General features: G+C 36.3%; 1 protein-coding gene and 1 long non-coding RNA gene across 4 annotated transcripts; one reads left to right on the top strand and one right to left on the bottom strand.

Moving 5' to 3' along the window:
* Positions 1–642: 642 nt before the first annotated feature.
* Positions 643–6,068, bottom strand: LOC141404354 (uncharacterized). 3 transcript variants are annotated; one of them, XR_012412996.1, is made up of 4 exons: positions 5,745–6,068; positions 2,836–3,367; positions 2,346–2,758; positions 643–2,191 (listed from the first exon to the last, which is right to left on the bottom strand). It is a non-coding gene; the product is annotated as an uncharacterized lncRNA (long non-coding RNA). The 3 variants fall into 3 exon arrangements; XR_012412997.1 differs by having other exon boundaries at positions 2,814–3,367; positions 5,745–5,800; XR_012412995.1 differs by having other exon boundaries at positions 2,346–3,367.
* Positions 5,527–9,221, top strand: TfIIEalpha (transcription factor IIEalpha). Its single transcript, XM_073987886.1, has 4 exons — positions 5,527–5,782; positions 7,215–7,972; positions 8,035–8,504; positions 8,572–9,221. Exons 2-4 carry the CDS (start codon positions 7,299–7,301, stop codon positions 8,766–8,768), a joined length of 1,341 nt encoding a protein of 446 aa, XP_073843987.1. The 5' UTR covers positions 5,527–5,782; positions 7,215–7,298; the 3' UTR covers positions 8,769–9,221.
* The last annotated feature ends 4,597 nt before the right edge of the window (positions 9,222–13,818 follow it).

Here is a 13,818-nt window from a genome sequence, read left to right as displayed (position 1 = left end):
ATACCAAATTCTTGCAGTAGGCAAATTAATATGATGAATGAAGAGGAATGTGATTTCCATTACAATGAAGAAGTGTCTATCATTTCTCATGGTATCATGGCCATGTTTGGGTAAGTTATTCCGTAACACACATATTTTCTTTGCGTATCTTGAAGTATATATTTCATATTTTAGCACGAAATACTGAAATTTTGAGAGAGACTAGCAATGTAAAACATGACTGTACCGAATGGATACAGGGAGAGCCAGTGCGAACATAGATGCAAATATTAGTGACCCATTGGAAGTTGGTAACGAAGTTGAAGATTTTTCAGGACACTAATTTCGAGAAATTTACCAGCTTGAAGATACCCTTGAGTATATGGCTACAGAGTAGACACAGACATCTTCAGAGTCCAGTTTGAACATAGATGCAAATCTTGTTCCTTAACACTGTGGATTTTTTTTGGACATATACGCTATGAAAATGACTTTTGAAATCGTGTGGATTTCGAAAATCTAAACTTACTATTATGGCGTTATTACAAGTTGCATCTTCTCAACAAATAATGTATATGTTTAAAGCTGAACTTAAACTAATAAAAATAAATTTTTGATGTATACGATTATTTTATTTTGTCCAAACAATAACAAAATGAATCATTTAATATTGGAACATAACTTTAGTTCTTTAATCAATGCATTTTTTTTAATTTTGGTATACATACAATTTTGAAATTAAAAATTTTATAAATAAATTATTCGGATTTTAATACCTTAAACATAACTAATTAAACTTATTTATTGTCTGTGAGCTGTGCCCAATTCTTAGCAAGTATAGAAATTGTACTACGTAACAAATACATATGTATGTATGTGTTCCGACAACATCACCGAAGGTAGGAAGATAGACTTCTCTCATGCCACTACGTCGATTTGTAGTGTCTCTTGTCTTTTAATTTCACGGAAGAGTTCCAATCCAGCATCAAGCCTATGCTTCTGCGTAGGTTTATATGCTGCTACAACAACAAAAGTTAGCCGACATTGAGTTTAGGGGATTCGCTACGGCGATAATTTTGATGTTCTGGTTCTGTTGAAATAAACTAAGTTTCTGCAAAATATTACGGTGCACAACATTTGAACCAAATCGCTTGACCCATTCGAGAGTTATCGTGCACACCTGTGAGCTAGACGGACATGTCTAAATCAACTCCAATTTGTCTGAAACGGATTTCGTCTAAACATACATTATTTCGATGAACCACAAAATTTGTATTAAACAGTTAAGCAGCACTTAAAAAAGACTTCGGAATTAATTAATATTCCGCCATTTTTTTCAACGGAAGTCGTGGTTGATGCCCCTGTCAGGCATATTTAACAGTAACGAAATTCGTACACGTCCATCCATTATCATTGAGCTAATATGTTGACTCTGAACTCAATGTTTTTTATTATGGTGTCCACGATTGTTCTTAACTGCGTAATTATCCAATATGAATCCGAAGCACTCACTTTAATCCGTCGAGGGCTGCATCAAATTTTATCTTATTGTGGAGACTTCTACTGATATTCCGAGATGGAAGATCACGCTGTTACTTCGGTTTTCTTGATAAAAATGTTGATTATCGACTTTAATAATACCTCTGGCACGAAAATACAAAAATTGTTTGTTTTGATTGTCCACTGCTTCTCAAAAATAAACAAACTGTTTTGTTTTTGTAATGAAATGTCATGCAGTATTGTTGTTCTTATGTATTTGACACGCTCCTGTACAGACATACAGAGTTGCATTTACGTGTATTTGACAGATGCGACTACCTTTTATCATTCTACCATGCTTTAAACGCAAGCCATTCAAAAAAAATCGACTTTTTGTAACGATCTCCATTGACCGTGACGCGAGCTCCGGCCTCATTTTTGAATAAATAAGGTCCGATGATGCCACCAACGTGAAAACCGCACCATTCGGTGCATTTTTCTGGATGTAATGGAGTCTGTAGGGTCTCTTGTGGATTGGTCTCACTCCATATGCGTCAATTTTGCTTATTAACAAACCCGTTAAGCCAAAAATGCGCCTCATCGCTGAACGCCATACAAATGACGAAGTCGTCTATAAGTTGCGCGAATCGACGACTGATTTTCAAAGTAAATTTGGATAATTTTGTAGCGTTGTTCAAGCGTGAGTCTATTCATGATGATTTGTCAGAGTATACTGAAACAAATAAAAAAAGTTTCATCAAAATTTAATTTTTTGTGTTACTTTTTACAATTTAAAGTCCTATCTAGCTTAAAAAAACACCCTATACATGTATCATTCGCAGTTTTATTGAAAGAAGCTGAAGTGGATACTTTTGACTGTGACTCACTGTATATCGGCTGGCCGCATCGTCGACGGTGTTTTTTATTTGCAAGCTAATGCTTCGGGCTGCAGCATAGATTGTTGTAAACATATTCACGACATCTTCGCCTCTGTATTGTTGAAGGCCCCTGGTCCCAATAAAAATTATCTAATTGGAAAGAAAGCCCTTTAGAAGGAATCCGTATTGAGTACTTTTATTTCGACTGCTGACATTGAGTGCGTCGAAACTCAAGACACAAATTCTTGCATGTGGGTTCTTATTGGCACAAAATCCGCAGCCTCCTTCTGGTTGAAGGCGCAAAAAAAAAATATTAAAAAACTATTTGATCAATATTTTCCGAATTTGAATCGGATTGTAATTTGGTTTGAAGAGTTGCATTCTGGTTGTGGGTACTCCGCTTGCCAAGACATTTTTATTACCTGCAAAGAAACAGAAACGCAATATATGCAAGTGGGTCTACTGCTTCTATCTTACATAAAGCTGCTAAGCGACGAACTTTCACCCGAAATATCCCGATAAGGCTGCCTCCCGCCTCTTATCAGCCAACTTCTCTTGAATGGTTCTCACAGGAACTCCATAAATTGCGCCAGCTCTTTAAGCGGTCAACTCGCCGCGACGGTATAAGGATAATGCCGTTTCCGTATTTTTCGGAGGGTATTGTTTCAGTTTTATAATTTTTCTATTCTTTGCCTTGGATTCCTTGGCCGCCGCCGCCTTGGATGTTGATGGTACTTCTTCGGCAAAAATTCCTTCCATAATATTTCCACTATATCGTCGTCATTACCGTTTTGTGGTGTTTGCAATGGCTTTGGTGGTGCTAATGGTGGCAATAGGATAAGGGATAAGTGTTGGCGATGTTGCTGCTTCTCGTGTTGCTCGGGGCGGCGTTGTGTGTGTTGTCTGCGTATTTGTTGATAGTGTTTGTGGTTGATGGATGTGTCGAATGTGTTTCAATAATATTTCGGCATTGAATTAGTTGCAATGTTGACAAAGCGTTTCTGTGGCTGTTTTGCTGTCTTTGCTAATTACTGAAATGTAATGTGTATTGTACATATTAATATTCAAAATTATGGAAAATCCTAAAGTATTGAAGATTCTATGTTAGGAATCCTAAATGCATAAATCGGGTAGGTCATATATGGCTTTGTCTACAAAAATACGCACATTCGCAGAATCATTTATGACCTTTGGTCTGTTCCTTTATTTTTAAAAATGGTAACAGTGGTAGAAAATGGTAAAAGTGGTAAACTGCTCTCATGTAAATTGTATGCTATTAAAAAAAATTAAGGGAACACTTTACAGGTTAAAAATGCTAAGAAATGGTAAACTCAGTAGTGCGATTCTCTAACACATTTTTGAGTTATCGACAAAAATCGATAAAAATAAAACGGAAAATTATGAATGAAAAGTTCAAATAAAAGCTGACAACACTCTTGCTAACTTATCGAAAAAATCTGTAATTACCGAAATTATAAGCATTTCAATTTTACCGGTAACTCAAAAATGAGTTGGAGAATCGCACTATAGATAAAATGTATATATGGCCTGTTCCCATACTTTATAAAATTTTAAAAACTTTTTAGTTCTGGAACAGGGCTATAATGTTTAACGTCATCCATGGTGGGGTACATTGCAAAGAACTATCCTACACATTTGGATGATAATCATATTATATTTGGCGGAGCCAGTGGACCAAATTTTTGAACAAAAATCTGATAATTTCTATTTTGCAACGACAATTTATATTTGACAGCTATTTCCCGCTATAAGAGAACTAATTATGAAAGATGGACTTCTGGCCTTTTCATTGAATCTTATTGGGATGATGTATGTGTCCAAATACCACCACACATATTGCAAAATATGTAAAAAATTACAACTAAAAAAATGATTTTACAGGAGAAGCAAAAAATTGGAAAAGTGATGTTTCCATAACCATTATACACATGTTTCCAGATCCTCTTTTTCATCTCTACAGGAATATGTCGTCACCATAAATGGCCAAAGACCCCAAAGACGTAACTAACAAAAAAATAATCAAACAGTACGTCGATGGTCAGACTAGCAAGGTTTCTTGAAACCAATTTCGTTAAAGTTTCTTTTAAAGTTTCGTTAGTGTCCACACACGATAACGTGAAATTTAAGATTTTTGCGTTTCCTCTTTATTTTACCATTCGCGTTTGTTGTGTTTCTCATACCAATTAAAACAAAAAAGACATAAATAAACCAAAAAAAAAAAAACAACACAAAATTATTAACATTAATAATTAAATTAATATTAATAGTTAAATTTTAACTATTTCATTAATTAAATGTTTTTATTAAATCTTTTTATGTTTGTTTTGTTGTTAACGTTTGCTTGAGAAAATAAAAATGAAAGAAAATGGAAGAAAAATCTTGCAACGAAAAACAAGAAGAGGCAACATAACAAACACAGAAAACCATGTACATGGGTTTCACTACTTCATACCCCTCGCCTACAAACTTGACGTCGCCATGTTGAAATCGTGCTAGTCTGACCATCGACTACGAAAACTTTTTTGACAGCTCGAAGTGATTAAGGTGAGAACACAGTCAGCTATTAGCTTAATTTTCTTGCTTAGCTTATTTCTTCACAAGGCCGCTTATTTCTTTGTATCACACATCGAAGCGTAAAATTCATGGGCGCTATAAACATAATTACATATTTCAATATATCAAATAAAATTCAATTTTTTAATATGAATTGTTGGTAAATAAGTATTACGGATCAAAAAAATTACAGCCAAATTATATTTTTCAGATTGAACACGTGTTTATATCAAATTGAATGACGAAACTAAATGTCAAAAATGAAGCCAAGCGAAGAATTCAAAAGTTCAACCATTTTCAACTTTGTGGCCTGAAGCCTCGCTTCGTTGTGGCACTTCCTATTGAAAACAGTACAATTTCACTTTTGCGCTTTGAAGCGAGGCCGAAAAAATAAGCAACAAAAATCCATTTTGTTCTCACCTTTAGTGCTTCTTGTCGTACTGGAACAGACCATCAAATTTCCCCTTTATTTTAAATTCCTTCATTTTTGCCATACGCCATAAATCAAGCAACACCCATAAACCCCCAAAATACAACTCTGTCAGTCAACCATATAGCAACATTGACAAACATATGTTTCACACAATTGGCCAATTTTCATACACACACATCATGTGAAACACCCTGTCTCGCCTTATGCAGATATTTTCGGTCGGGTATTTTTATAGTCTCCAAAAAAACTAATAATTGTCTAAGAATAAGACAATTAAATTATCAAAAAACTATACACAACTATTCTACAGACAGACATTATGCTGAGATATATGAAAATTTGCAGTTTTCATTGTTAATAAACGGTGAAAAAGTGTTTGGAAAAAAATTGTAATCACACACCAGCAACAACACAGCAGCAGAAATATCCAACCGAAAAAGTAAGAATGACACAAAATAAACGACTAATGGGAAAAATGAAAAATGTCAAAAACTGACAATGAAACGCGGAGAGAGAGTCGGTCGTGTGTGTGTAGTGTTGCCAGATGTGTTGTGTTTTGTGTTGCTAAACAAATGCGCGGCAACGTGAGTGAGTGTTGTGCAAACTCTCTGAGAGAACAGTGTCCCGCACAATTGTGTTGTGAAGAGAATGTTGCCAATCAAAAAAACACATGTTGAGTTGTTTTCAAGAGAGAACAAGTAGAAAAGCAAAGGCGTGAATTTGTGAGTGGGGTTTAAAAGAGGAATAAATTCCCAGTGAAATAAAATAAGAAAAATTAAGAATTTTTAGACAAAAATTGGAAGAGAATCTTTTAATATTTCTAAACGATGAAATTGAAAAATCACGAATTTTCGAAAGGAATATTACGACGATATTTCTTTCCGATAAGAAATGACATCGGCGATGATGTTTCCGATAGGAAAAGTCATCGGTGATGATGTTTCAGATAGGAAAAGTCATCGGCGATGATGTTTCCGATAGAAAACGACATCGACAATGATGTTTCAGATAGAAAACGACATCGACGATGATGTTTCCGATAGAAAACGACATCGACGATAATGTTTCCGATAGAAAACGACATCGACGATGATGTTTCCGATAGAAAACGACATCGACGATAATGTTTCCGATAGAAAACGACATCGACGATGATGTTTCCGATAGAAAACGACATCGACGATGATGTTTCCGATAGAAAACGACATCGACGATGATGTTTCCGATAGCAAACGACATCGACGATGATGTTTCCGATAGAAAACGACATCGACGACGATGTTTCCGATAGAAAACGACATCGACGATGATGTTTCAGATAGAAAACGACATCGACTATGATGTTTCAGATAGAAAACGACATCGACAATGATGTTTCAGATAGAAAACGACATCGACGATGATGTTTCCGATAGAAAACGACATCGACGATAATGTTTCCGATAGAAAACGACATCGACGATGATGTTTCCGATAGAAAACGACATCGACGATGATGTTTCCGATAGAAAACGACATCGACGATGATGTTTCCGATAGAAAACGACATCGACGACGATGTTTCCGATAGAAAACGACATCGACGATGATGTTTCCGAAATGAAAAGTCATCGAAGATGATGTTTCCGAAAGAAAAGTCCTCGGTGATGATGTTTCCGAAAGAAAAGTCCTCGGTGATGATGTTTCCGAAAGAAAAGTCATTGGCGATGATGTTTCCGATAGGAAAAGTCGTCGGCGATGATGTTTCGGATAGGAAAAGTCCTCGGTGATGATGTTTCCGATAGGAGAAGCACCTCTGCGAAGAAAAATTCTATGGATTTTTCGATTAACATTTGAATAATCGCCTTTTCCGATTTCTATTTTCTTTTCAGCACCCCATTTCTCGTCACACCGCATTTTCTCCTCTACTTCCACTCCACTTTTAATTTCACTCACCTCCTCCCGCTTCCACTGCAATGTCTTCTGCTCCTGCGACTACATCAACTACAGAAATCCGATATGTTACCGAAGTGCCTAGTAGTCTAAAACAGTTAGCCCGTCTGGTTGTACGTGGCTTTTATACCATAGAAGATGCTCTCATCATTGATATGCTGGTTCGTAATCCCTGCATGAAAGAAGATGACATTGCCGAACTTTTACGCTTCGAAAAGAAACAAATGCGTGCCCGCATTACTACCCTGCGCAGTGATAAATTCATACAGATCCGATTGAAAATGGAAACGGGTCCGGATGGCAAAGCGCAAAAAGTCAATTACTATTTTATAAATTATAAAACTTTTGTAAATGTAGTCAAATATAAGTTGGATTTAATGCGCAAGCGTATGGAAACGGAGGAGCGTGATGCAACGAGTAGAGCCAGTTTTAAGTGTACGAATTGTAATAAGACTTTTACCGATCTGGAGGCCGATCAATTGTTTGATTTTAACACTCAGGAATTTCGTTGTACATATTGTGGTTGTACCGTGGAGGAGGATACATCGGCAATGCCGACCAAAGATTCCCGTTTAATGTTGGCCAGATTTAATGAACAGCTACAGCCGTTATATGATCTGCTAAGGGAGGTGGAGGGCATTAAGTTGGCGCCAGAGATTTTGGAACCTGAACCTGTGGATATAGATACAATAAGAGGGTAAGTAAATGGTATAAGCTATGCCCTTTAAATAATACTTACTGACATGTAATTTTGTTTAGGATTAACAAACCCACTGCTATGCGTGGTGAAGGCCAACAATGGTCCGGTGAGGCAACACGAAACCAAGGTTTCGCTGTCGAAGAAACTCGGGTGGACATTAACATTGGCGGTGATGATGTTCCAGACACAGTGGCCGAGCGCAAGGCCCGTCCCATATGGATGACAGAAAGTACGGTCATAACCGAAGACAATACGGACAATACAGATGCCATACTAAACGAAGCTGCACAAAATTCACAACAACCTGGCCTTTCATCATGGTCTTCATCCTCGAATACGACCACCACCACCTCAACGGTTAACAACAATCGTAAAAAGGAACAGGAAGATATTATGGCGGTACTGCTGCAATACGAAAAGCAACCCGAACAAAAGAAAAGCAATGCCAAAGGTTTGCGTTTCGGTACTTCCAATGCCAATTCCAGTGATTCGAGTGATGATGAAAATGATATAGAAAATACCAAAATTCGTAAGTTTCAAATAAAATTGAATACTTATTGAAATGTAATTAACATGTTAATCTCTTATTCTTACAGCCATTAACGATGATTACAATAACTTTATTAATTCCGAATCTGAAGAAGAAGAGGATGATGTTCCTTCCGTTTTAGTTGCCGGCCGTCCTCATCCAATTGATCAAATCAATGATGTTTTAATTGCCCAAATGTCTCAACAGGAAAAAGAGAACTATATTCACATATATCAGCAACATTATAGTCATATATACGATTGAATCCACCACCCACCATGCATCCTCATCATCATTTTTTTACACAAAAACACCTCAATGTTCTTTTTCTCCTCCCCCTTTTTTATACCTCAACTACTACACACCAACCAACCAACAACTATAACTATAATTATATTAATTATTATTATTATTTTTCATTATATTAGTTAATTCTATACAAACATGCAAGCATATGATGTTTTATTTCTCTTCTTCTTAAGTTTGTTTATTATTTTGATAAAACGTATATGAAAAGAACTACCCCTGAATCCCTTTTTTAAGCCTGACTTCCAACTGATGTTATTACAAATTCTGCTCATCCTCTTTTTTAAATTCGTTAATGTTTATATAAACTTCTATTTAAGAAGAGAAGAATACTAAAAGAAGAAGAAAATATATTAAAAAAAAAAACAAAGAAAATCAACAAAACAATAAAAAACTTGAAAATATAAAAAATTTGTAAATTATTTCTTATTTTAAAAGATCATGAAGTGACTCTGCCTTTAGAAAAGATCATTGACGATGACGTTTCCTAAAAAAAATCATCCACGATGACTTTTCCAATATAAAAGTGCATCCGGGATGACTTTTCCTATAGAAAAGTTCATCCGGGATGACTTTTCCTATAGAAAAGTTCATCCGGGATGACTTTTCCTATAGAAAAGTTCATCCGGGATGACTTTTCCTATAGAAAAGTTCATCCGGGATGACTTTTCCTATAGAAAAGTTCATCCGGCATGACTTTTCCTATAGAAAAAATCATCCGGGATGACTTTTCCTATAGAAAAGTTCATCCGGAATGACTTTTCCTATATAAAAGTTCATCCGGAATGACTTTTCCTATAGAAAATTCATACGGGACGACTTTTCCTAAAGAAAAGATCATCCGGGATGACTTTTCCTATAGAAAAGTTCATCCGGGATGACTTTTCCTATAGAAAAGTTCATCCGGGATGACTTTTCCTATAGAAAAGTTCATCCGGGATGACTTTTCCTATAGAAAAGTTCATCCGGGATGACTTTTATTATAGAAAAGTTCATCCGGGATGACTTTTCCCATAGAAAAGTTCATCGGGGATGACTTTTGCCATAGAAAAATGCATCCGGGATGACTTTTTCTATAGAAAAGTTCATCCGGGATGACTTTTCCTATAGAAAAGTTCATGCGGTATGACTTTTCCTATAGAAAAGTTCATCCCGGATGACTTTTCCTATTGAAAAGTTCATCAGGGATGACTTTTCCTATAGAAAGGTTCATCCGGGATGACTTTTATTATAGAAAAGTTCATCCGGGATGACTTTTCCTATAGAAAAGTTCATTCGGGATGACTTTTCCTATAGAAAAGTTCATCCGGGATGACTTTTCCTATAGAAAAATTCATCCGGGATGACTTTTCCTATAGAAAAGTTCATCCGGGATGACTTTTCCTATAGAAAAGTTCATCCGGGATGACTTTTCCTATAGAAAAGTTCATCCGGGATGACTTTTCCTATAGAAAAGTTCATCCGGGATGACTTTTCCTATAGAAAAGTTCATCCGGGATGACTTTTCCTATAGAAAAGTTCATCCGGGATGACTTTTCCTATAGAAAAGTTCATCCGGGATGACTTTTCCTATAGAAAAGTTCATCCGGGATGACTTTTCCTATAGAAAAGTTCATCCGGGATGACTTTTCCTATAGAAAAGTTCATCCGGGATGACTTTTCCTATAGAAAAGTTCATCCGGGATGACTTTTCCTATAGAAAAGTTCATCCGGGATGACTTTTCCTATAGAAAAGTTCATCCGGGATGACTTTTCCTATAGAAAAATTCATCCGGGAAGACTTATCCTATAGAAAAGTTTATCCGGGATGACTTTTCCCATAGAAAAGTTCATCCGGGATGACTTTTCCCATAGAAAAGTTCATCCGGGATGACTTTTCCCATAGAAAAGTTCATCCGGGATGAATTTTCCCATAGAAAAGTTCATCCGGGATGACTTTTGCCATAGAAAAGTTCATCCGGGATGACTTTTCCCATAGAAAAGTTCATCCGGGATGACTTTTCCCATAGAAAGATGCATCCGGGATGACTTTTCCTATAGCAAAGTTCAACCGGGATGACTTTGCCTATAGAAAAGTTTAACCGGAATGACTTTTCCTATAGAAAAGTTCATCCTGGATGACTTTTCCTATAGAAAAGTTCATCCTGGATGACTTTTCCTATAGAAAAGTTCATCGTGGATGACTTTTCCTATAGAAAAGTTCATCCTGGATGACTTTTCCTATAGAAAAGTTCATCCTGGATGACTTTTCCTATAGAATAGTTCGTCCGGGATGACTTTTCCTATAGAAAAGTTTAACCGGAATGACTTTTCCTATAGAAAAGTTTATTCGGGATGACTTTTCCTATAGAAAAGTTCATTGGGGATGACTTTTCCTATAGAAACGTTCATCCGGGATGACTTCTCCTATAGAAAAGTTCATCCGGGATCACTTTTCCTATAGAAAAGTTCATCCGGGATGACTTTTCCTATAGAAAAGTTCATCCAGGATGACTTTTCCTATAGAAAAGTTCATCCAGGATGACTTTTCCTATAGAAAAGTTCATCCAGGATGACTTTTCCTATAGAAAAGTTCATCCAGGATGACTTTTCCTATAGAAAAGTTCATCCAGGATGACTTTTCCTATAGAAAAGTTAATGCGGGATGACTTTTCTTATAAAAAAGTTCATCCGGGATGACTTTTCCTATAGAAAAGTTCATCCGGGATGACTTTTCCTATAGAAAAGTTCATCCGGGATGACTTTTCCTATAGAAAAGTTCATCCGGGATGACTTTTCCTATAGAAAAGTTCATCCGGGATGACTTTTCCTATAGAAAAGTTCATCCGGGATGACTTTTCCTATAGAAAAGTTCATCCGGGATGACTTTTCCTATAGAAAAGTTCATCCGGGATGACTTTTCCTATAGAAAAGTTCATCCGGGATGACTTTTCCTATAGAAAAGTTCATCCGGGATGACTTTTCCTATAGAAAAGTTCATCCGGGATGACTTTTATTATAGAAAAGTTCATCCGGGATGACTTTTCCCATAGAAAAGTTCATCCGGGATGACTTTTGCCATAGAAAAGTTCATCCGGGATGACTTTTATTATAGAAAAGTTCATCCGGGACGACTTTTATTATAGAAAAGTTCATCCGGGAAGACTTTTCCTATGGAAAAGTTCATCCGGGATAACTTTCCCTTTAGAAAAGTTCAACCGGGATGAATTTTCCTATAGAAGGTTCATGCTGGAAGACTTTTCCTATGAAAAAGTTCATCCGGGATGACTTTTCCTATAGAAAAGTTCATCCGGGATGACTTTTCCTATAGAAAAGTTCATCCGGGATGACTTTTCCTATAGAAAAGTTCATCCGGGATGACTTTTCCTATAGAAAAGTTCATCCGGGATGACTTTTCCTATAGAAAAGTTCATCCGGGATGACTTTTCCTATAGAAAAGTTCATCCGGGATTACTTTTCCTATAGAAAAGTTCATCCGGGATGACTTTTCCTATAGAAAAGTTCATCCGGGATGACTTTTCCTATAGAAAAGTTCATCCGGGATGACTTTTCCTATAGAAAAGTTCATCCGGGATGACTTTTCCTATAGAAAAGTTCATCCGGGATGACTTTTCCTATAGAAAAGTTCATCCGGGATGACTTTTCCTATAGAAAAGTTCATCCGGGATGACTTTTATTATAGAAAAGTTCATCCGGGATGACTTTTCCCATAGAAAAGTTCATCCGGGATGACTTTTGCCATAGAAAAGTTCATCCGGGATGACTTTTATTATAGAAAAGTTCATCCGGGACGACTTTTATTATAGAAAAGTTCATCCGGAATGACTTTTCCTATAGAAAAGTTCATCCGGGATGACTATTCCTATGGAAAAGTTCATCCGGGAAGACTATTCCAATGGAAAAGTTCATCCAGGAAGAATTTTCCTATACAAAAGTTCATCCGGGAAGACTTTTCCTATGGAAAAGTTCATCCGGGATGACTTTTCCTATGGAAAAGTTCATCCGGGATGACTTTTCCTGTGGAAAAGTTCATCCGGGATGACTTTTCCTATGGAAAAGTTCATCCGGGATGACTTTTCCTATGGAAAAGTTCATCCGGGATGACTTTTCCTATGGAAAAGTTCATCCGGGATGACTTTTCCTATGGAAAAGTTCATCCGGGATGACTTTTCCTATGGAAAAGTTCATCCTCGATGACTTTTCCTATGGAAAAGTTCATCCGGGATGACTTTTCCTATAGAAAAGTGCATGACTATCCTATAGAAAAGTTCATCCTGGATGACTTTTCCTATAGAAAAGTTCATCCTGGATGACTTTTCCTATAGAAAAGTTCATCCTGGATGACTTTTCCTATAGAAAAGTTCATCCTGGATGACTTTTCCTATAGAAAAGTTCATCCTGGATGACTTTTCCTATAGAAAAGTTCATCCTGGATGACTTTTCCTATAGAAAAGTTCATCCTGGATGACTTTTCCTATAGAAAAGTTCATCCTGGATGACTTTTCCTATAGAAAAGTTCATCCTGGATGACTTTTCCTATAGAAAAGTTCATCCTGGATGACTTTTCCTATAGAAATGTTAGCCGAAGAAGACTATTTCTTTAGAAAAATACATTGTCATTAATTTTTCCTATTGCTCATCTCCGATATCCATGTAATTTTTCAACCCAAAATCATGTTACTCGGTGTTCTGAAGCCTGAAAAAGGCTGCGTAATTTCCTATTGCGCATGGTTATCTGTCGAAGTTTATGTAGAAGAAATCATACTAACATTTTTACGATTTTTATAAAGAAAAATTATCTTATAATTACCTTGAAATTGGCCACATTGCTCCTCATTTCCTTAATTTCCTATTTTATATCCTTATTTGCATCACTTCTTTTTAAATTATGTTACAAAAGACGCCACTCAAAGCACCGATTAAATAATAAACAGCCGACCGTTACGTTATGGGCATCATTTTGTTTTATTTATTCTTATTTTAATAGATTTTTAGATTTTTGTTTTAA

This window comes from Musca autumnalis, unplaced genomic scaffold (assembly GCF_047663935.1).
Source record: "Musca autumnalis isolate F117 unplaced genomic scaffold, ASM4766393v1 scaffold_4, whole genome shotgun sequence".
Classification (NCBI taxonomy): Eukaryota; Metazoa; Arthropoda; class Insecta; order Diptera; family Muscidae; genus Musca; species Musca autumnalis.
The sequence above is the reverse complement of the archived record's forward strand: the minus strand, read 5'-3'. Positions and strand labels throughout refer to the sequence as shown.